This window comes from Anabrus simplex, chromosome 4, assembly GCF_040414725.1.
Source record: "Anabrus simplex isolate iqAnaSimp1 chromosome 4, ASM4041472v1, whole genome shotgun sequence".
NCBI classification, from domain to species: domain Eukaryota; kingdom Metazoa; phylum Arthropoda; class Insecta; order Orthoptera; family Tettigoniidae; genus Anabrus; species Anabrus simplex.
The window spans coordinates 119,264,362-119,289,412 of NC_090268.1; the positions used below are offsets into that span (position 1 = coordinate 119,264,362).

At 44.3% G+C, this 25,051-nt stretch overlaps 1 protein-coding gene across 1 annotated transcript in view; it reads right to left on the reverse strand.

Moving 5' to 3' along the window:
- LOC136872193 (dipeptidase 1-like) overlaps positions 1–25,051 on the reverse strand; it is a 485,863-nt gene that overhangs the window by 432,982 nt on the left and 27,830 nt on the right. Inside the window, exon 2 of the mRNA XM_067146027.2 lies at positions 15,444–15,600. Coding sequence (XP_067002128.1) covers positions 15,444–15,600 — 157 coding nt within the window. The remainder of the gene's footprint in view (positions 1–15,443; positions 15,601–25,051) is intronic.

A 25,051-nucleotide genomic window follows, 5' to 3' on the forward strand; every position in this document is an offset into this window, starting at 1 on the left:
GAGAAATTCTGAGAAGAGGGTTTAAGCAGTACCGTCTGGGAAAGGAATCGACTATCCATTTTTCAGGATTGTTTTGAGCAAAATGTGATACTGTGTGTTGAATGACGTTTAGAAGGTGTTGTTCGCATTGAATTGGTTTCGTGTAGCTATGCATTTGAAGCTGAACTCTGTTACGGGCAAATGGATTGTGTTCTCGATGTTTTAAAACCACACTACATAGCATTAATAACTCTGCAGTCCGTGCTAAATGTCGACCTCGAGATCTCTACCTTGCTCCTTCGAACCCAGACATGGTCGGTTATTTCAAAGCCGGAAAGAATTCCATTCGGTACTCCATATCGTACGGTGTTGGCATGCAAAAAAATATATCTCTGGTAGCGCATTCCATATTTACTCCAAAAGTTAATTCAAAGTCTACAATACGCCGCTCAGTAGAGTTCCGTTTCCCTGCTATCTGATAGAGCACATTGAAATGTCGAAACTGGCATCGAAACATCGCACAAAATTAAAACACCTCCACGTGGCACCTGATGACAAACGATTATTATTAGTATCAGATTAAACATTACTTCCACTAACTTCTGCTAGACATCTCCCTTCCATCTGTGTATTCGACCTTTCTTGTTTAACGGTTGTTCTTATTCGCTCTTACCGATTTGTGACGACCAACAGTCTTTAATTTTGATTTTTATGTATTCTTCGTCACTTGCACCTTACTCGGTTTGATATGCCACATGATATAGCGCCTTAACGCATGCATACCCACTACACTATATTTGTTGATTGCAGTCTAGTAACAAGGAAACAGAGTGGACTAATAAAACATCAGGTATTAGTTTAAAGGGAGAGGAGAGGGAGTGAGTGGTAAATGCATACATTTCCACGAACCTGCTACGCAGGCGTAGCAGGGGGAGAGGTGATACTCCCACGTGGCGCGTCCTAGGTGGCGGATAGGGGGGTCCTAATCGGCTTGCCGGCGGACTTGAGGGAAAAAAAATACCTCTCGCGGACCAAACACACACCCCCTGTGGGTGGGGAAGGCTGACGAATAATACACCCACGGTATCCCCTGCCTGTCGTGAGAGGCGACTAAAAGGGGCGACCACCGGGCGAGTTGGTTGTGCGTGTAGAGGCGCGCGGCTGTGAGCTTGCATCCGGGAGATAGTAGGTTCGAATCCCACTATCGGCAGCCCTGAAAATGGTTTTCCGTGGTTTCCCATTTTCACACCAGACAAATGCTGGGGCTGTACCTTAATTAAGGCCACGGCCGCTTCCTTCCAACTCCTAGGCCTTTCCTATCCTATCGTCGCCATAAGACCTATCTGTGTCGGTGCGACGTAAAGCCCCTAGCAAAAAAAAAAAAAGGGGGGCGACCAAGGAATGATTGTGTTAGAACCATGAAACTACTTTCGATTAGTACCATCACGCGCGGAACACCATCGGTCGCTTTTACTTGCGAGTAGTACCACTCTGTTAGGTACTCTATAGTTTTGTGATTCATAGCACTCGAGTGGGGTTCAGTGTGGGTTTCCAGTACCCGTGAGTCGTGCCCATGTGTGCATCATCGCAGGTCTGGGCGTTGCCTGTGAGTTGTACCCGTGTGAGCGACACCACGCGTCTGGGCGTAGCCTGTGAGTTGTACCACTATACGAGCGACACCGTAGGTCTGCGTTGCCAGTGATTAGTACACCTAGGTGAGGAACCTCATCGGTTTGCGTTGGAAATGAGTGGCGCCGTTGTGTGAGAAACACCATAGGTCTGCGTTACCTTTACGACGTACAATACTTGTGAGTAGTACCTTAATGTTTGGAACACCGTGAGTTTACGCTACCTTTGATTAGTACCGCAGCTTGAGAAATATCATGGTTCTCCTTTACTACCGATAAGTGCCATTAGCATCATTGTGCTTTATAAGTGGTCCCTTGGTCACTAATGCTATTATTTACAATCCTTTTTGAGTCTGATCCACTGTTTTTTTGTTTTTGATGTGTTCATGTCCATCCATTCATTCTTCATGAATTTTTTTATTTGTTTTATTTTGGTCAGTGGATGCTTTTCATTTTTTATTGTTATCTCATTTCGTACCATTAGGGGCCGATGACCTCGATGTTAGGCCCCTCTAAACAACAAGCAAGCAAGCAAACAAAAAATTCATACATTTAGTTGTCGGCTTTCCACCCTGATGATCAAGTTTCTAAGACAGCTGACCGCGGAGTGGCATTTTCACCTAGTGCCAGCAATTTAAACTCTGTTCAAAACCGCAAATGGGCAAGAAATTCTTAGGTTAAGTCGAATATCCTTATCCTTAAATGGTATTTGCAGATGTACGTAGCACACGTGCACAAACAAGAAGTGATGTTGGTCCCATAATGCAAAATTGTTTCTTATATTTTTGTAGTCGACCGGGCGAGTTAGACGTGCGGTTAGGGGCGCACAGCTGTGAACTTGCATGCGGGAGATAGTGGGTTCGAACCCCAATGTCGGCAGCCCTGAAGATGGTTCTCCGTGGTTCTCTATTTTCATACCGGGTTGTACGTTAATTAAGGCCACGTCCGTTTCCTTCCCATTCCCAGTCCTTTACTATCCCATCGTCGACATAAGACCTATCTGTATCGGTACGACGTAAAACAGATTGTAAAAAAATTGTTTAAAAAATGTCTAATTCGTCCATCCCGGACAGCAATTTTCTGATACCCTGTGTTGTATTTGCTGCTTGTAGAATGCATATCTGTAATTGTTTGTAAGTTATGTTTCAGAGGGGTGGCTCCATAATAATAATAATAATAATCCACGAACCTACTACGATGGCGTAGCAGGGGGAGAGGTGATACTCCCACGTGGCGCGTCCCAGGTGGCGGATAGGGGGGTCCTAACCGGCTTGCCGGCGGACTTGAGGGAAATAAAATACCTCTCGCGGAAAAAACACACTACTCCCTGCGCGTGGGGGACGCACATGCAGAATACATCCGCGGTATCCCCTGCCTGTCGTAAGAGGCGACAAAAAGGGGCGACCTTGGCGCGGACATGGATTGCGATTTGGTATAATGTGATGGACCTCCTGTGGATGGGAGAGGCTGAATACATCCATAGGTAATCCCTGCCTGTCGTAGAAGGCGACTAAAAGGGTCATGTGGCCATGGCCCCTCTTTATTTTTTATTATTTGTCCGAGGGTCAGATGTAGACCATTCAAAATTTTGATGTGCGTGCTGCTCGGCGATGGAGCTCCTATGTGTGCGACTACGCTCGAAAGCCCGTGCCAGCAACCACCCACGACGCGGCGGGTGGGAGTGTCATGTACCCGGGCAGTAGTATCCGCCTGACAACGCAGGTCCCCGCACAGCCGAATGCCAGAAGGACATATTATTAATTATTTCTATTTTTTTTTCTATATTTAGTGCTCTGTACACGCTATGGGGTACATGCTATTGCGGGAGACTGGAGGAAGGGAGTCTTAGTCCTCATTGCCTCAGTCTTCCCGTATTAGGCATCGTCCAACATCGGACCCCGGGCAGTACCTGCTATCAACTGGTGGGTATTGCCTTGGCTGCTTGGTTCGGCTACAGAGACCCCTAATCGGAGTGGGTGACATTCGGGGAGGAAGCTGTCGGGCATGGCTTCCAAACGAAGTCGGCTCTCTCAAGGTGGTCCCGCAACTAAGTCTTTAACTTTTGCTTCCCTGAGAGGTTCAACTCCCTGGGAACATGCGCAGCGTGAAGGAATGGGATCCAGCTTCCCTAGGTTTCTGGTCGCTACCAGAACCGATGGGCACGATTTTAAGCTAGTGAAGTCGATCCTTTTTAGTAGGCACATCGAAGGCGTCTATGGCGAACTGGAGGAACTTAAAAAAATGCGCAACGGAAGTTTGCTTCTAAAGACTCGTACAGCATTGCAAGCTGATCAGTTGCTTAAGTGCGAGCACTTTGGCGAAATCCCCGTCAAAGTGGAGGTGCATAAGTCCTTGAACCTGGTTCGCGGAGTCATCTTTCACCGCGACCTTATTTTGAACACTGACGACGAGTTGATGGAAGACATGAAGAACCGTGGCGTGACACACGTCCGGCGCATTACGCGCAAGGTCAACGGTGAAGACGTTGCCACTGGTGCCTTCATTGTATCTTTCAAGTTGTCAGTGTTACCAGAGAAAGTCAAGGTAACAACTTATCGTTGCGATGTGAGGCCGTACATCCCGCCTCCTATGCGATGCTATCAATGCCAGCGATTCGGACATATGGTATCTCGCTGTTCGAATCAGGCTGTATGTGGTACATGTGGACGAGTAGCTCACGGCGTGGAGGAGTGCAATACACCATACAAGTGCACTAACTGCTCCGGTTTTCATTCTCATCGGGATCGGAATTGTCCAACATACCTGAGTGAGAAGAAGATCCAGGAGATCAAGACCCTGGATGGTCTTTCCTACCAGGAAGCGCGCCGTAAGTTTAATTCTACGAATACACCTGTCCGTACACTTGATTATAACTTGATAGCTCAGAGTCTTCCAGGTTCGTCATTTACAACCTCGACACCTGTCCAGGCCGCTGCGCCCAAGGCGACTGTTGCTGCTCCCAGCAACGTCGCAAAGAGTCAAAGCTCGAGGGGGGGACCACCCCACCTTCGACCAACCAGAAGTCTGTGCAGGCTGGTAGTTCCCAGCCTGCACAGCAAGGGGGGAAGACTAAGTCACCCCCCTAGGAGGTCGACGAAAGTCGTGCCCCAGCCGGCGGAGGCGGCATCGTCGACCAGGGCTGGGAAACCATCTCCCAGCCCGTCTAAACCTGAAAAAAAGAAGGGGAAGAAGAGCGCCCGTTCTGAGCGCTCTCGGACTTCCCCTGCGAAGGAGAAGTCATGCCCCACATCTGGGGGGAGTGAGTCTTCGCCAGGAGGCACTCCTGCTCCCAAACCTGCGCGCTCTCCTCGTAGGGGACCCCCTCGCGCCCGAAAAGTTTCGATGTTCTGGGCGGCAACCCTGCCATCTTTTGATGACGGGATGGATGTCGCGCTGTCCTCTACATCTACGGATGTAGAATTAGATAGTGTTTAGGCTAACGAGCATTTTTTCGCTCATAACCTAACACTCCTTTTATATTCCACACTATGGCACTGTTACAGTGAAATTGTAACGGTTATGACAGGCATCTTGCTGAGTTACGTCACCTTATTAGTGAGTACGCAGCGAGTATAGTCTGTATTGAGGAGACCAACTTCAGACCTGGTCATCATACGGTCTTGAGGAATTTCAGACTGTACTCGATAGAACGGTACTATGCTCACCGGGCGTCCGGTGGTGTTGGCATTTTTGTACGTTCTGATACCTACAGCGAAGAGGTTCCATTAAGAACTCCCCTCGAGGCTGTAGCAGTTCGCGTTCCGCTGCCTGTCATAACAACAGTGTGTAATGTTTATTTTCCTCCAGGTCAAGTTCTTAACATAACTGATGTCACTGATCTTATAGATCAGCTTCCACCTCCCTTCCTCTTATTGGGCGATTTTAACGCCCATCAGCCTATATGGGGCTGCGAGACGCCTTGCCCCAGGGGGAGAGAGCTGGAAACATTAGTAAGAGAGCTGGATTTATGTATTTTGAACACGGGGGAACCAACTCACTTTAGTGTGCGTTACGGCACATATTCTCGCATAGACGTAAGTCTATGCAGCCGAACGTTGGTTCCACTGTTTCGGCGGCATACACACGATGATCTCTGTGACAGTGACCATTTTCCCATCATTCTTACTTTGATGAACCAAAAATCCGTCGAGGCTCCCCCTCGATGGATTTTGAAACATGCTGATTGGTCAATCTACTCATCGTTAGCTGCCTTTAACGATGACCACGAACCTACTATGATGGCGTAGCAGGGGGAGAGGTGATACTCCCACGTGGCGCGTCCCAGGTGGCGGATAGGGGGGTCCTAACCGGCTTACCGGCGGACTTGAGGGAAATAAAATACCTCTCGCGGACCAAACACACTACCCCCTGCGGGTGGGGGACGCACATGTAGAATACACCCGCGGTATCCCCTGCCTGTCGTAAGAGGCGACAAAAAGGGGCGACCTTGGCGCGGACATGGATTGCGGTTTGGTATAATGTGATGGACCTCCTGTGGATGGGAGAGGCTGAATACATCCGTAGGTAATCCCTGCCTGTCGTAGAAGGCGACTTAAATGGTCATGTGGCCATGGTCCCCTCTTTATTTTTTATTATTTTTCCGAGGGTCAGATGAAGACCATTCGAAATTTTGATGTGCGTGCTGCTCGGCGATGGAGCTCCTATGTGTGCGACTACGCTCGAAAGCCCGTGCCAGCAACCACCCAGGACGCGGCGGGTGGGAGTGTCATGTAGCCGGGCAGTGGTATCCGCCTGACAACGCAGGTCCCCGCACAGCCGAATGCCAGAAGGACATATTCTTATTAATTATTTTTATTTATTTTTTCTATATTTAGTGCTCTGTACACGCTATGGGGTACATGCTATTGCGGGTGACTGGAGGAAGGGAGTCTTAGTGCTCATTGCCTCAGTCATCCCGTATTAGGCATCGTCCAACATCGGACCCCGGGCAGTACCTGCTATGACCAGGTGGGTATTGCCTTGGCTGCTTGGTTCGGCTACAGAGACCCCTGATCGGAGTGGGTGTCATTCGGGGAGGATGCTATCGGGCATGGCTTCCAAACGAAGTCGGCTCTCTCAAGGTGGTCGCCCACCTAAGTCTTTAACTTTTGCTTCCCTGAGAGGTTCAACTCCCTGGGAACATCCGCAGCGTGAAGGAATGGGATCCAGCTTCCCTAGGTTTCTGGTCGCTACCAGAACCGATATGCACGATTTTAAGCTGGTGAAGTCGATCCTGTTTAGTAGACACATCGAAGGCGTCTATGGCGAACTGGAGGAACTTAAGAAAATGCGCAACGGTAGTTTGCTTCTAAAGACTCGTACAGCACTGCAAGCTGATCAGTTGCTTATGTGCGAGCACTTTGGCGAAATCCCCGTCAAAGTGGAGGAGCATAAGTCCTTGAACCTGGTTCGCGGAGTCATCTTTCACCGCGACCTTATTTTGAACACTGACGACGAGTTGATGGAAGACATGAAGAACCGTGGCGTGACACACGTCCGGCGCATTACGCGCAAGGTCACCGGTGCAGACGTTGCCACTGGTGCCTTCATTGTCTCTTTCAAGTTGCCAGTGTTACCAGAGAAAGTCAAGGTAACAACTTATCGTTGCGATGTGAGGCCGTACATCCCGCCTCCTATGCGATGCTATCAATGTCAACGATTCGGACATATGGTATCTCGCTGTTCGAATCAGGCTGTATGTGGTACATGTGGACGAGTAGCTCACGGCGCGGAGGAGTGCACAACTCCATACAAGTGCACTAACTGCTCCGGTTTTCATTCTCCTCGGGATCGGAATTGTCCGACATACCTGAGTGAGAAGAAGATCCAGGAGATCAAGACCCTGGATGGTCTTTCCTACCAGGAAGCGCGCCGTAAGCTTAATTCTACGAATACACCTGCCCGTACACTCGACTATAGGTTGATAGCTCAGAGTCTTCCAGGTTCGTCATTCACAACCTCGACACCTGTCCAGACCGCTGCGCCTAAGGCGACTGCTGCTCCCAGCAACGTCGCGAATAGTCAAAGCTCGAAGGGGGGGGACCACCCCACCTTCGACCAACCAGAAGTCTGTGCCGGCTGGGAACTGCCACCCGGCACAGCAAGGGGGGAAGACTATGTCTCCCCCCCCCTAGGAGGTCGACGAAAGTCGTGCCCCAGCCGGCGGAGGCGGCATCGTCGACCAGAGCTGGGAAACCATCTCCCAACCCGTCTAAACTAGAAAAGAAAAAGGGGAAGAAGAGCGCCCGTCCTGAGCGCTCTCGGACTTCCCCTGCGAAGGAGAAGTCATGCCCCCCATCTGGGGGATATGAGTCTGCGCCAGGAGGCACTCCTGCTCCCAAACCTGCGCGCTCTCCTCGTAGGGGACCCCCTCGCGCCCGAAAAGCGTCGAAGTTCTGGGCGGCACCCCTGCCATCTTTTGATGACGGGATGGATGTCGCGCTGTCCTCTACGTCTACGGATGTAGAACTAGATGGTGTTTAGGCTTACGAGCATTTTGTCGCTCATAACCTAACACTCCTTTTATAGTCCACAGTATGGCACTGTTACAGTGGAATGGTAACGGTTATGACAGGCATCTTGCTGAGTTACGTCACCTTATTAGTGAGTACGCAGCGAGTATAGTCTGTATTCAGGAGACCAATTTCAGACCTGGCCATCATACGGTCTTGAGGCATTTCAAACTATACTCGACAGAACGATACTATGCTCACCGGGCTTCCGGAGACGTTGGCATTTTTGTACGTTCTGATAGCTACAGCGAAGAGGTTCCATTAAGAACCCCTCTTGAGGCTGTAGCTGTTCGCGTCTCGCTGCCTGTCATAGCAACAGTGCGTAATGTTTATCTTCCACCAGGCCAGCATCTGAACATCAATGATGTCGCTGATCTTATAGATCAGCTTCCACCACCCTTCCTCTTATTGGGCGATTTTAACGCCCATCACTCCATATGGAGCTCTGAGACGCCTTGTCCCCGAGGAAGAGAGCTGGAAACACTTCTAACAGCTCTGGATTTATGTATTTTGAACACCGGGGAACCAACTCACTTTAGTGTACGTTACGGCACATACTCTCGCATAGCCGTAAGTCTATGCAGCCGAACGTTGGTTCCACTGTTTCGGTGGAATGCACACGATGATCTCTGTGACAGTGACCATTTTCCCATCATTCTTACTTTGTTGAAACATAAACCCGTCGAGGCTCCCCCTCGATGGATTCTTAAACATGCTGATTGGCCAAAGTACACATCACTAGCTGTCTTTCACGATGATGGCAGGCGGACCGTCGGCGAGGAAATAACTTACGTCACCCAAGTTATTCTTGCTGCTGCTGAGGAGTCCATTCCGTTTTTCTCGGGGGCTCCTTGCCGAAAACTCGTTCCTTGGTGGAACGATGAAATAGCAGCAGCCATCAAAGAACGCCGTCGCGCTCATAAACGTTACCGTCGACAGCCCACTGTGGCCAACTTGGTAACATTTAAGAAACTCCGCGCTAAGGCGCGAGTTCTTATTCGACAAAGTAAGAAGGCTTCATGGGAGAGATATGTGTCGTCCATGACGTCACATACTCCATCATCTCAAGTGTGGACGAAACTTCGACGAATTTCGGGTATTCAAGGATCATCTGCTGTACCGGGAATTTCCATTGCAGGCAGTGTCGCCACTGATCCCCTCGCGATTGCTAATCATCTCGCTAGTCATTTCGCGGATGTCTCTGGCTCCGGGAATTACAATCCTGATTTCCTCCCTCTGAAGCGGAAGGCAGAACGTCATCACCTTAGTTTTGCCACCCAAGCTTCGGAGGACTACAACGTGCCCTTTACGGAGTGGGAACTCCGCAGCGCCTTAGCGCTTTGCAAGACCACGTCTCCTGGACCGGACAACATCCATAACCAGATGTTGAAACACCTTAGTGATGATAGTTTACTATATCTCCTTCGTGTGTTCAACTGAATCTGGACAGAGGGTGATTGTCCGTCTCAGTGGCGAGAGGGCATAGTCATTCCTGTCCTCAAGCCTGACAAAGATCTTAAGTATGCAGGAAGTTACAGACCGATTTGTCTTACAAATTGCCTGTGTAAGCTATTTGAGAGGATGGTAAATCGCAGACTCGTGTGGTGTCTGGAGAAACAAGGACTCTTGTCCGAGTACCAATGTGGATTTCGAGCCGCTCGATCCACCACAGACCACTTGGTACGCCTGAAGAGCTCTATCCAGGATGCGTTTCTCCGCAAACAGCACTTGGTAGCTGTCTTCTTTGACTTGGAGAAGGCCTACGACACCACCTGGCGATATGGCATCCTTTCAGTCCTGCATCAATGGAGATTCCGAGGTAACTTGCCGGTATTTATTGCGAATTTTTTGTCCCTCCGTCTATTCCGTGTCCGAGTAGGGAGGACATATTCGCAATACCACGTTCAAGAAAATGGAGTCCCACAGGGATCGGTTCTTATTGTCACTCTGTTCGCGATTGCCATAAACGGTATTGTCGCTGCTGCTGGTCCAGCCGTAATACCGTCCCTATATGTGGATGATTTTGCTCTGCACTATAGCTCGTGCAGTATGGCAGTCGCAGAGCGACAGTTACAGCAAGCTATTAGGAGGGTGGAGAAGTGGACCTTAGAACATGGCTTTTGGTTTTCTGCCGCAAAGACCTCCGTTGTCCACTTTTGTCAACGTTTACTTCACCCTCATCCTGAGCTTTATCTAGGTAATGTCGTTCTTCCAGTTGTTGACACCTGCCGATTTCTTGGGCTCCTTTTTGACAGTAAATTATCGTGGGAGCCACACGTGCGGGAGCTAAAAGTGCAATGCACCAAGAGGCTTAACCTCTTGAAGTTTCTTAGCAGCACTAATTGGGGAGCTGACCGCGTGGTGCTCCTGCGATTCTATCGGGCACACATTTTATCCCGGTTAGACTACGGCAGTGCAGCATATGGCTCCGCAAGACCAAGCGTTCTTGCGAAGCTGAACAGTATCCACCACAGCGGGGTTAGGTTGGCGACGGGAGCTTTTCGTACTAGCCCCATCGCTAGCCTGCTCGCTGAGTCTGGTGTGCCGCCTTTACACCTGAGGCGCCAGCAACTACTACTTAGGTATGCTGCAAATTTGCGACAGATGCCACTTCATCCGAGCTATCCTTGCGTGTTCAACAATGGCAACCGTTTGTTGTACGCTGCTCATCCTTGTGCGACGCGGCCGGTTGGGATATGCTTGGATAGCAGTTATGAATTGTTTGATGTACCTTCGATTCCTTGCCTTGTCAGACAACCAAGTGGGGTACCTCCGTGGGTTGTACGACGACCTGAAATCATCCTGGATTTGCACACTGGCCCGAAAGGAGACACGGACCCTTCGATTTATCGGAGGATCTACCTGTCTGTTGTTGGCCGCTATCCAGGTTCAGTCGTCGTTTACCCGGATGGTTCAAGGACAGATACGAAGGTGGGCTGTGCGTTCGTTGTCGACAATGATCGGTTTCTTTTTGCTCTTCCGGACACCTGTAGTGTGTACACGGCAGAGCTCTATGCTATCTGTGAGGCTCTGCGGTACGCACCAGACAATGAGCGCCGACACTTTCTTGTGTGTACTGACTCCTTGAGTTCGCTTCAGTCTATTGATACCTGTTTCCCTCGACACCCTCTGGTGCAGCGGATCCAGGACCTGCTGGCCGGGTGTTCGGATGCCGGCACCAGAATTACGTTTGTGTGGCTCCCCAGCCACATGGGCATAGAGGGAAACGAGTTAGCAGATCAGGCTGCCAAGGAGGCAGTTACACTGCCCCCGTTTCCTTTCAAGGTTCCAGCAAGTGATATTAGCTCTCAGCTGAGACATCTGGTTATGTCTCATTGGGAGATGGAGTGGCAGGCCATCCCACTTCCCAATAAGCTGAGAGCGATAAAAGGAACAACGAAGGTATGGAGGACTTCCCTTCGGGCTTCGCGGAGGGAAGCCGTGGTATTATGTCGCCTTCGGATCGGCCACGGTATCTTGACGCACTCCCATCTACTGAAAGGAGAACCCCCTCCGGTGTGTACCTGCGGCGACCATCTTACCGTGGTACACATCCTTACGGAGTGCGTGGACCTGGTCGATCTACGCCGTAGTATTAACCTTCCGATATCTATCTCCCTTATCTTGCGCGATGACGAGCAGTCAGCAGACCTCGTCATCCGCTTTATGAGGGATAGCGGTCTGTTTTATCGTGTGTGATGATGTCCTTTGTCCTAGTGTTGTTTATGTCAGTTGCGCTTTTATCTCATTGACTTCATTTTAGTTTGTGTTGCGCATTTTAATGTGTTATTTTAACGTCTAACGTAAATTATGTGTTAATATCTATACTACTGGGCAATGCCTTATTCCTTCGTTTTCCTGTATTTTCTCTTATTTTAATAGAACATAAGGCATTGCGTATTTGATCCCCTGAATGTTTTAATCTCACCCTCATTTTTCTTGATCACCATTCTTTTTTTAACTCTAGTCAGTGGATACTTTTTAAAATTTTAACTTCATGTCTCATGTCATTCATTTCGTTCCATTCGGGGCCGATGACCTTCGATGTTAGGCCCCTTAAAACAACAAGCATCATCATCATCATCATCCATAATAATAATAATAATAATAATAATAATAATAATAATAATAATAATAATGTACCGCACAATCAGGGATCATTTTTTAAAAGGAAATGTATCCGAGTATTTATCTGATTCGACGTACTGGAGAGACTGTCCCACGTTCCTGTAGTCAAGGGTGCATACCGCGTACAGTAATTTAATTTCGGGGACCATCAAATCTTCGACTCAGTATTTCATACGATGGTTTAATAAAGCCCTAGTGATAATCAGACAAGAGTGATTTCTTCCTCATGCTGGTGGTGGTGATGGTGTTCAATGCTGCTTCAAGAGACTGCACAACTGTTCTTCTGACATTAATAGTTAAGGAAAGAAATAGCTTCGATTTTTGGATTCCGATATTAATGTGGTGTTTTTGTCAGCATTTTTATTTCAGTATTTTTATTTTTCATTTTCAATGAATTATTAACTAATTCATATATTTTAGTCGTTCCAGGACTTCATACGTTAAAACGTTATCGCCAGCAAATCTAAAATTGTTCAGAAACAAGCCTGCGGGACTTATTTCACTCCAACCTTCTTAGGTTCATTTTCCTTCGTAACTTAACAGATCGAGAGATCGCGTCTTCAAATTATTTGTCCAATTATATCTTCATGGTTATGAGAATTTCCTCCACCTAGTCCTTCTTGGCTGCTCTCTGGTATTTCTGCATCGGTTTTGTCTCTGTTTCTCTTTAAAACAGTGTAATGTTCCACACAGGCCTTCAATGAACATTTTGTAAGTTATGCACATCTCCGTTCAGATATATCATAAGAAAAACCGTCTTTGCTTAGGCTACTCAGAAATAATTTATCCACTTCCTTTAAGGCATACAATTTTGTTAGTACAGAAAGATCTGAAGATGAAAATTCATCTTTTGCATCATCCTTGTCAACTTTACACCTAAGCTGCTGTCGTTCGAATTCTAGCCGGTGTAAGTAGCACTTTTAATAAAATAAATACTCTCGTGTTCGGATTGCACGAGAAACTGAAGGTACTGTCGTTTATGAACGCAAGATTGTTTGCTTGGATGTTTGTTTTGACGACTCGGTCAATAATGATTTACGTTAACAATTGAGTATGGGATTCCAACTTACGAGTTACTCTATATTTAACAATCAAGGCTTTACAGACCAAGAACACTAGGCATAGTAGAGTCTTGTAAGTTTATGTCCTGTAAGTGGCAGAAAAAGCGCAATATATTCCCTTCCATTGTTTCAGCACATCTCTTACCTACCCAGCCTCAGCGTTAACGGTTTTATATTCCGTTCTTTTTATCCCCCTTGCTTTTAATGAATAAAATTATATAGCCTGTACATTTTCATCATAATATACGATCCCAGCCAAGTCCAAATAATTTTGTTCACATAATTTGATACTACTCGATTTTAGTGACGAAGAATACAGGAAGATAGTAAAAAAGAAATTGGCAACTGTGCAGTGAATCTTATTACCAGAAAATGTTTCTCCTTCTTTTACATTTTTGTTATTCTAACTAAAACAGAGTAACATGGACACCTCCATCCGATATTTTTGTCTTTCAGAAGAAAGAAAAATGTGTCGTTTTAAGGACAATAATTCAGAATAATATATATTTTTGTATAGATTCGTGTACAGATTTAATAATCGACTGCAGATTAACTCTTCCTAAGAGTTTTAAGGATTATTACTTGTTAAGAAGAAAAATTAGTAGCTCGGTTATGTAGCCAAGATGTGAAGTTGACCAGTTTTGTAATTGTTCGGTACATTGCCCTTGATTCTTCACATGAGAGTTTGGGGTGTTCTCAAGATATACTATAATACGAAGGCTATTTTAAAGTCATATGCTTCATCACAGAGTAATTTAACCACTAAATACTAAAAAAATGAACACGAGTTTATATTCTCAATATCAATCAATACTGATCTGCATTTAGGGCAGTCGCCCAGGTGGCAGTTTCCCTATCTGTTGTTTTCCTAGTCTTTTATTAAACGATTGCAAAGAAACTGGAAATTTATTGAACATTTCCCTTGGTAAGTTATTCCAATTCCTAACTCTCCTACCTATAAACGAATATTTTCCCCAATTTGTCCTCTTGAATTCCAGCTTTATTTTCATTTGTGATATTTCCTACTTTTGAAGACACCACTCAAACTTATTCGTCTACTGATGTCATTCAATGCCATCTCTCCACTGACACCTCGGAACATACCACTTAGTTGAGCAGCTCGTCTCCTTTCTCCCAAGTCTTCCCAGCCCAAACTTTGCAACATTTTTGTAACTCTACTCTTCCATCGGAAATCACCCAGAACAAACTTTGAAATATCAAGGTCTAAACTTGTGCTGGAAGATTTTGTATTCTACCTTCAGTCTTGAGTCTTATCTAAACATTTTATCCCACTAAAAGTTTTCAGAATATTTCCCTAAGTAATAATCTGGTCTTCCCAAAAGTAGCGAAATTATGTTGTGAGCTTATCTAACTGGTATGCAGCGTAGAATACGGCGAACAATTTTCGAGTATGAATTAATACCTGGTAGGTACCAGTTAAGTCTCGTCTGACTCCCGAAGTGCCCTATAATTAATCCTTTAGGTAACTGAGATTTATACTGACAGGGACATTAGCCGGAACTCGTCAAACGGAAATAACCTTCTACAGGGCGGATAAGTTAGCTGCTCTTTTCAACCGGTACACGTAACTTAAATGGTAGAACGTGTACAGAACTGGCCGCTGGTGATTCCACCTAGGGGCGTAGCCAGGACCGGGGGGGGGGGGGCTGTTACTGGGGGTTAGACCCCCCCACATGGAAATTTTACAAAAGAAAAACAGAAATTGACAATAAACAAGAGAAAGTCGACTCGATGGGTTGGGTCATTTGAACATTCACAGAAACATAATCGTAAAACCAACAGATCTCTTGAATCTATTTTCTAAGAAGCCTCGAAAGTTGGATATTGGATTGTAATCTGAACATACCATTCTCCGTAAAACTGTTCACCTTCATCGTATTGTTCTTGTTGTGTACTGAATGTAAGATTTTGTAGTGTACTTCAATCTCAATATCCACATAATACACTCGTATCAGTGTCCTTATAAAGATACTCATGCATACGCGCTCCACACACGCACATCATTTTGTAACTATAAATGCTCCCCTCCCCATCGGTCGATCCTGGCTATGCTACTGATTCATAGTTCAATAACTTACTTTAGAATTGACATAACTGCGTGTGGGTTTACTTACCTGAGCTCCCACTCGTCCTGCTCTCAGTCGGGGCAGGTCCGTGTGCGACCACGCGCTTTGCGACCACGGAGATACCTGGCGAAGATCATCGCTGAATCGGAAATCTCGCAACCGATTGTGAAGAAATTTACGGATGTTCCACGGTAAGTCGTTGTGTCTGTAACAGAATGTTGGAACGTGTTAATACGGCATAATAATAATAATAATAATAATAATAATAATAATAATAATAATAATAATAATAATAATAATAATAATAATTGTAAGGTCTCAGCTACCATATCGATAACTTTTAATGTAACGCCATTTACGCTGCCTGCGTGTCAATTCTGACGTTGCGTTTCACTCTACCAGATGGCAGAGTAAACCAGATCTCTGGTGAGCTATCTGTAGCTGAGTTTTAACATTTTTATCGGGCGAACACTAAATGTCCCCGTGGTATAGGGGTAGCGTGCCTGCCTCTTACCCGGAGGCCCCGGGCTCGATTACCGAGCAGATCAGGAATTTTCACCTGGATCTGAGGACCGGTTCGAGGTCAACTCAGCCTACGTGATTACAATTGGGGAGCTATCTGACGGTGAAATAACGGCCCCGGTATAGAAAGCCAAGAATAACGGCTGATAAAATTTGTCGTGCTGACCACACGACACCTCATAATCTGCATGCCTTTGGCTGAGCGGCAGTCGCTTGCTAGGCCATGGCCCTTCGCAGCTGTTGCACCATGGGGTTGGGTTTGGTTTGGTTTGGTTTGGTTTGGTTTGGTTTGGTTTGTGACACCAAATGTGTCGCCAGAAATCTTTTACATGGAGTATGAAATTGTCTGCTTCCACCCTTCAAAGATTCAATTACCTCTGCTGGGTTTAAACCTGTGATCTTGGAATCCGGAGGCCGACAGTCTACCATTAATCTACAGATAGACAAAACAAATTATGAGAAATATGTTCGCTAATTTAGGTTTAGGTCAAAGAATGTATTATGGCATTTCTTTCGTGAATTTCACTTATTATAGGAACTCCAAGATGACACTGCTGAGTATTATTGTGCGACATTCGTAAGAAAGAAGTTGTTAGATACGGCACGTGAGTAAAACAGTTCATCTGCATCGGCAAATCGAAAGAGCTCTTTTTTCGAAGTACTTTCATATACTCGAAGTTACTTAATCTGCGTAATGGTTCATCATCATCATAGGTTGTTCTGCCATTCGGCAGGTCCAATCACGGCTACGATCTCCATATCTCTCGATCTTGTGCCGTTTTCTACCCTTCTGCATAATCTTCCTTTCTTTTTCTAATGTTGTCTAATAATAATTAATAATTAATGTTATTTGTTTTACGTCCCACTAACTACTTTTTAAGGTCTTCGGAGACGCCGAGGTGCCGGAATTTAGTCCCGCAGGAGTTCTTTTACGTGCCAGTAAATCTACCGACACGGGGCTGTCGTATTTGAGCACCTTCAAATACCACCGGACTGAGCCAGGATCGAACCTGCCAAGTTGGGGTTAGAAGGCCAGCGCCTTAACCGTCTGAGCCACTCAGCCCGGCTGTCTAATAACTGATATCGTCTCCTTTCTCTTCCTCGTTTTCCTTGTATCATCCATTCCATTGCTGCCCATAGTAAAGTATTATGTCATAGATTATGGCCTATCCAATTTTTCTTCCTTTTTTTTTTAGATTACTGTCAGCATGCTCCTCACTTCTCCAGCTCTCTTCAGAATTTCCTTATTTGATATTTATCTTCCCAGCTTACTCCTTCAAGTCTTCTCCAAATCTACATCTCAAATGCCTCTGTTCTTCTCTGTTCTTCCTTCCTTAATGTACATGTTTCAGCGCCATATATAGCTATACTCCATACGTAAAACCTTGCAAGTCTCTTCCTCAGATCTTTCTCTGGCGATCCACAAAACTGCTTTTCTTCTTGTTGAGGCTTTCCTTGGCTAAGGCAATTCGAGCTTTTATGTCTGTTGTAGAGTGAAGGTCTTCAGTCACAATACTTTCAAGATACTTAAACTTATTCACCTGTTCAGTAATTTCATCCCCTATTCTATGATACAGTCTGGAAGGATGGCCTACTCAAGTTTCTGAAACTGATACCATGTAAGACGATTGCCCCGCTCTTGAATCATATGCTAAGCCAAAGACTTTTCCAAGTACATATGGGAAATACTGTGAGCACCAAAAGATCACTAAATAATGGACTTCCTCAGGGTTCTGTTCTTGCTCCAATCTTATTTAGCCTATATATCTCAGACATGCGTGCCACATTTTCAAGAAAATTTGGATATGCCGATGATTGGGCTATTGCTACCAGAGATACAACGTTCGAGAAGTCCGAGATGACCTTAACGGACGACATAAAAGTGTTGGTACAGTACTTTAAATTGTGGAGACTTACACTTAATGCCAATAAAACAGAAGTATGCTGCTTCCATCTAAACAGCAAGATGGCTAACAAACAATTGCAGGTGTACATTGGAAATCAGTTATTGAGACATAATAGATTCTCTAAATACCTAGGAGTTACCTTAGATAGAACACTCTCCTTTAGACAACACCTTCGTAACGTCCAATCCAAAGTAAGAACTCGCAACAACGTAATCCAAAAATTATGTGGTACAACTTGGGGTTCAACAGCAACTTTACTCCGATGCACCGCTTTGGGACTTGCGTTCTCGGCTGCTGAGTACTACGCTCCTGTTTGGCTGAGTAGCCCTCACACCAACCTCATAGATACGCAGCTCAACACCACGATGCGTCTCGTCACTGGCACAATAAGGTCTACACCCACATATTGTCTACCTATTCTCAGCCATATCTCCCCACCAGATCTTCGACGTAAAAACGCTCTCCTCAGGGAATTTAAAAAATTAATAAATAATCCCCAATTACCACTACATGACGACATCGCCGATGTTCGCCTGAATCGTCTAAGGTCCCGAAATCCACCAATAAGAACTGCAATAGAACTTAAGAATACCACCTTCAATATTACTAAGGAATGGCAGGGAAGACAAGATACTAGGCCTGAGTCAACTTTGCCACACATAGGTTCGTCACTACCACCTGGATTTGAGCTTCCTTGGAAAACCTGGTCTACTCTTAACAGGATACGATCGGGCCATGGTAACTGCGCAGATTTCCACTACAAGTCTGCGACTGTGGTGCCTCTAAGCAGACCATCCTGCACATTATCAGCGAATGTCAAAAAGAAAGTACATTGGCGATATCAGTGACTTTGCTCATGCACTTCCAGAGACAGTTAACTATATAAATAACCTGGATATAAATATATAGTTTGTTCTTCAAAATCATTATGTGTTGTATCTGTAAAGCCATACGCTAAATAAATCAATAAATCCCCTATCTTGATTGTGGCGTTTTCACCTTTACCTCCAAGTATCATGAATTTAGTTTTCTTTTTGTTTATGCACATTCCATACTCTTCACAGTTTTTGTTTAATTCTCTCAGCATTTTGAGGAGGTCTTTCACATTTTCAGCTATTACTGCCATATCATCAGCAAATATTATGCGTTCAATTATCCTACCTCCAATATTGACACCTCTTTTACCATCTAAACATTCACAAATAATTTCCTCCAAGTAAATATTAAACAAAGCTGCTGATAAGCAGCAACCCTGTCTAACACCTCTCCCCAATCTGATTTCTTCTCTTAATTCTCCTCTTATTCTCACTCTTGCTGCTTGGTTGTAATATAATTCCTTGATCAGTCTTCTTTCTCTCTCCATTCCACTCCATGTTTTCTTAAGTATCTCAAAGATTTATCCCACTTCACTTTGTCGAATGCCTTCTTTAAGTCTACAAAGACTATGTATACTTTTCAATTATTCTCTGTGTACCTTTCTCCTATGACTTTCAGCAAACCAATGGCATCCCTTGTGCCTACTCCATGCCTAAATCCATATTGTTCTTCACCAATATATGGTTCAATGAAAAAAAAGTCCGCCTCTGTGGTGCAGTGGTTATTATGATTAGTTGCCAACCCCACAGACCCGGGGTTCGATTTCCGGCTCTGCCACGCAATTTGAAAAGAAGTACGAGGGCTGGAACGGGGTTCAATCAGCCTCGGGGGGGGGGGGGGGAGGGAGAGGGGATCAACTGAGTAGAGGGGCGTCTCCCCCACGCGGCTCCTGTTCAGCATAGCAGGTGAGGTCGCCTGAGCAAGGTACTGGTCCTCCTTCCTAGTTTTATCACCCTACCCAACTTTTATAATTGAAAATTATTTATTCATACAGGTTTCGGGAAAATAGTAGACTACCATTACAATGCTGTGTGAAATCCAATATAAGAAATTTATTAACTTTTAGAACCCAGAAAATGGAATGAAGAAATTTTACGTAACTGGTTTAAACCTTAATAAAGTGATTTCATAAACACCTTTATGTATGTATTTTCAGAACTTTTCCCCCCTTTCCACCTTCAAATCCTTTCCCTATTAATTATGTTCAGCTTCATGTCTGAATGGTTAGCAAAAGGTCCCAGGTTCGATTACCGGCCGGGTCGGGAATTTTAACTTCAATTGGTTAATTCGTCTGGTTCCGGATTGGGTGCTTGTGATGTCTTCAATATTAGAAATCATCTTAGGTAGGGCCCCATCCTCACAGGCATGGGCAGGTCGCCTACAGGCGAAAGTCCTGCATCAGACCCCACCGGAGGCCCTACGCCATTATTATTATTATTATTATTATTATTATTATTATTATTATTATTATTATTATTATTATTATTATTATTATTATTATTATTATTATTATTATTATTATTATATATATTGCGAATGAGCCCATTAGGACTACGCAAAGTACTTAGAGACAGGCATTTGCCTTTCTTTGTGCCCACACTTCCTTCATTCGTTTGCTGTGTGCTTCTTTTCTCTCTTGAGACCATGTTGTTCCGGTCTTCTTCTTTGGTTTTTCCTTATTATTATTATTATTATTATTATTATTATTATTATTATTATTATTATTATTATTATTTAATTTCTTTCTTTTTTCTTTCTTTCTTTCTTTCTTTCTTTCTTTCTTAATCCGTTTACCCTCCGGAGTTGGTTATTCACTCGGACTCAGCGAGGTATCCTACCTCTACCACCTCAAGGGCAGTGTCCTGAAGCATAGATATTTGGTCGGGAATACAACTGATGTGGAGGACCAGTACTTCGCCCATGTGGCCTCACCTACTGTGATGAACAGGGGTCGTGTGGGGGATGAGAAGATTGGAAAGGATAGAGAAGGGAGAGGGGAGGAAGCGGCTGTGGCCTTAATTTAGGTACCGTCCCGGCATTTACCAGGAGGAGAATTGGGGAAATCACGGAAAACCACTTCAAGAATGGCTGAGGTCGTAATCGCCCGCCCCCCACTCAGTTAACATCCCAAGGCTGAGTGGACCCAGTTCAAGCCCTCGTACTTTTCAAATTTTGTGGCAGAGCCGCGAATCGAACCCGGACATTCGGAAATGGCAACTAATCCCACTAACCACCTTAACATACAGGCGGACATTATTATAATAAATCAATTGATTTTTAATTGATATCTGCGTAATTATTAATTGTTCTCTAAGTTGTGGAGATGACAGAATTATTTTGTCTTAAGAAGGAGTGTTTGAACATAGCCAGCAAGATTTACTGGAATACATCAACCTTACATGACGATCACCCATGAGCTTAGAAATCAGCCAAGAACTATGAAGTAGCTCCTTCTCACAGCCGTGTAATATGCCATGGGGTGGTAAGGTCTCTCTCTAGACACATTCGATTCACCAGTTGGAACATGTTTTGTGGTTTTGTATGTACTTTAAGAAAACAGCCAGTATGAACTTTACAGTGATGGAGTAATGTGCTGACAGATTCTAGGTAACATCGTGTGTGACAGTTCAAAGGTTTGGACACATTAAAATACTGTGCTATTTTCATGCACAGAGTTATGATGAAACTTGTAGCGGAATTCAAATTGAATGTTTTCCCCTCCTTGACGGATGTAGCGCACATTTTTCCCGGTCGTACACAGTCAAGAACGAAATCGCTTCCTTCTTGACGTGACATTTGCAACATTTGTCGAGTGGCAGTGTCAGGAAAAGAGTTCTCCATTTTTAATATTCGTCCTGATTCGACCAGATATTACTTTTCTTTGGTGAATTCTCTGACTCCTACGATGAGAATTATGGTTACGTTTTATGCCATCACGATTTGAGTGTTATTTCCTCCTTTTTTGATCGTATGTGACAATTCATAATTCTGTACATTGCCAATCAGACTGGAAAGAGCAATTGAATGTAGTTATATTTTCTAAATAATACATTTTCGGATATGCTTAATAATTGTTCTCTATTTGCATTTATGCATCGCGGTTTTTAAGATTTCATGGGATCAAGAACGATGATCAAAAATAGATTACGAACGTGGCTATAAAAGAGGAAAATACTAAATATCAGAGTTTCTTTTTTAAATCACAGGGTGTGGCTGATGATTTGGGAACGCGCTCCGATGCAGGCCTTGCCTTCATGTTGCACTTCTTTGACGAACTGTACGACGATAGGCTCATAGAGCCACTGGGTAGAACCAGTTATGGGAATAGTACAAAATAAAAGTAATTGGGCTCAACTACAGTTACCTGAGAAAAATTTACTCAATTGTAATTAATAATTCTTCTTTCTTTCTTATTCTGTTTACCCTCCAGGATTGGTTTTTGTCTCGGACTCAGAGAGGGATCCCAACCCGTACCGCCTCAAGGGCAGTTTCCTGGAGCATGAGACTATGGGTCGGGGGACACAACCGGGGTAAAGGACCAGTACCTCGCCCAGGCGGCCTCACCTGCTATGCTGAACAGGGGCCTTGTGGTGGATGGGTGGTCGGAAGGGATAGAGAAGGAAAAGGGAGGGAAGTGGCCGTGGCCTTAAGTTAGGTACTATTCCGGCATTTGCCTGGAGAAGAAGTGGTTTTCCGTGGTTTCCCACTAAGAAAAGAAAACATCGATTACTTTACAGTACAGTGCTATAGATTATTGGCAATAATAATAATAATAATAATAATAATAATAATAATAATAATAATAATAATAATAATAATAATAATAATAATAATAATAATTGTATGTCCTCCGCTCTCTTCGTTCAGCGCCTGCCAGCCGCACGCACGCAAGCGTGGATCATTCGAGACTCGACGCGCAGTCTTCAGTGCGCGTGTCTGTTACGTCGTGTGCAGTATATAAGGAGCTCCCTGTCTGTCACTCATCAGGATTCTCCCCAGTGTCCTGCTCCAGAATACACTGAACGTCGAACACGGAGGCTACTCCTCTTAAAAATGTGTCTCGACCAGGTGGACGGAATTCTGGTAGTATGAGGTTTCACCTCAGGTCACTACTCCACTTTCCCGTTCCTTCATCCATGTCGAGCCCCGATGTTGTATGCCACACATCCCCAAGCTCACTCAAGCTCCGACACACACATTAGATTCTCTAATTGTGAACATAGCTTTCATTTAGTACAAGCCTATGAACTCAGACACTTCAAGTTAGAAGGAACTCTCTTAGCTAATCTATGCTAGTGCAAATGATAGTTTTTAACTATCACGAACTATATCTTTTCCAAGAACTATCTTTTCAAGATAGCAGTGAGTGTAAATACATTCAGAGTGTACATAGTGTATACAAACAGAAACTCTCTCAAGATTAATCATCTACTTGCTTCAAGACAATTTTATGTTTTATTCCTGTACATACTGTAGAATTCTGTGTGAAGCAAATAAATAAGTTGTGTTCTTGTAAACCTTATCTTGTTTACAACAACAATAATAATAATAATAATAATAATAATAATAATAATAATAATGTTATTGATTTTACGTCCCACTGACTATGTCTACTGCTTTTGGAGACGCTAAGGTGTTGGAATTTTGTCCCGCAGATGTTCTTGTACGTGCCTGTAAATCCACCGACACGGAGCCAACGTATTTCAGCATCTTCAAATATAGGCCTACTACTGGACTGAGCCAGGATCGAACTTGCCAGCTTGGGCTCAGAAAGCCAGCGCCGTAACCATCTGAGCCGGCTATACTATATACTGGTACATTGTGCAGGTAGGGTACTCACAAGTCATTTTCAGGAGAAAAATTAAAGTCTATTTCGCTGTCACTGACGTGAATGACAGTGCCTTTAATCACTTCACAGCCAGCTGTTTTCATAGCTTCAGTAAACTCAGCGGTGACTTCGGATGCAGCAAAACGTTCTAAAGTATTCAAAGTGGTTAAAATTTCCTGGCGGCTAGGCGGATGTACATCGTCCTCGTGATCAAACAATAACAACTCTTCGTCTCCAATAGTGTCCCTCTGTGGGTGGGGGGTGGTAGAACAATACCAAATACAGTAGAGACAATACGCGACACTCAGCGAGATATCGAGGGACAGCTATTAGAGCTCTCACTAGCGGATTGACCTGAGAACTACTGAATCTGTCATAAGAGCACGTGTATGTGTGTGTGAAGTTTTTGGTGTTATTTATGCGTTTTCAGTGAGTTGACATAATTAAATAGTAGCGTGTGTCATTCCTTGATATCTCCCCTCAACATGAGGGGAAAGGTATGTGCCGTGTTTGGCTGCAGTAACTATGAAGTAGATAAGAATGCACGATCTTTCTTCAGTTTCCCTCGTGACAAGAAAATGTAAGTAATATTGTGTTTGCATATATATTCTTCCAGTGACAAAGAGATTTTTATAGTACTTCATAATCTTCTGACTTGCTCGACCCTATTTTAACTGGCTTAAAATATAATACGCATATTTTATTGTATAGTGCAGTAGTTAACCTTCGTTACCGATGTGTTGTTGTAGGTGTGATCTGTGGGTTTGATTTAATTCAGGAAAATACATATGCATATGAGTGTGGCTTGTTGTGTACCAAGTTACCCCATTTGGAATGCCGTAATGCGTTGTCAAGCACTGAAGAAAATATGGGTGATTTAAGAAATGTACATATTTTGTTGAAACAATATGATGATGCAAATTTGCTTTACCCTAATGTAATGGCAAGTATTGCTTATAGGGAAATTTAGATTGTTTTTGCGGCTAAATTTATAGATTTTCTTTCTGTTAGTAGGCTTCAAGTTAAAAGGAAAATTGTCCTGCTCTTAAATGTAAATTCATTGAATCATGTGTGTAAGGAATGTGCCAGTATTTTTATTGAAAAGTGTGTTAATGTGATGATACAATGCTTTTAAACGAGAAAAAAGACAAATCTAGTCGTGAAATTTCAGGCAGGTATGCTGAAGCTCAAAAAGTAATGCATAAATGAAAGATCAAGCCCTTTCACAGCAGTCCATTTCACATCTTGATTACATGTATAATTTCAGTCTTTAAATAATAACCTGTTAAATAATTCTTCATTCATTTATCCAGAATTGCTTTAGCAACTTTGAAATTAATATCTTAGTAACACTTTCTTTCTAGACGTAATTTATTTATCCATTTCCGTATATACATTTACATGTATTTAGCGCGAATTTTCAGGTCAAGCCACTAGAAGCGCCACCTGCGACTTGTCTCCCATTTTAACAAGGCTAAATCCGGAAGTGTCGCGTATTGTCTCTACTGTATTTGATAATACCC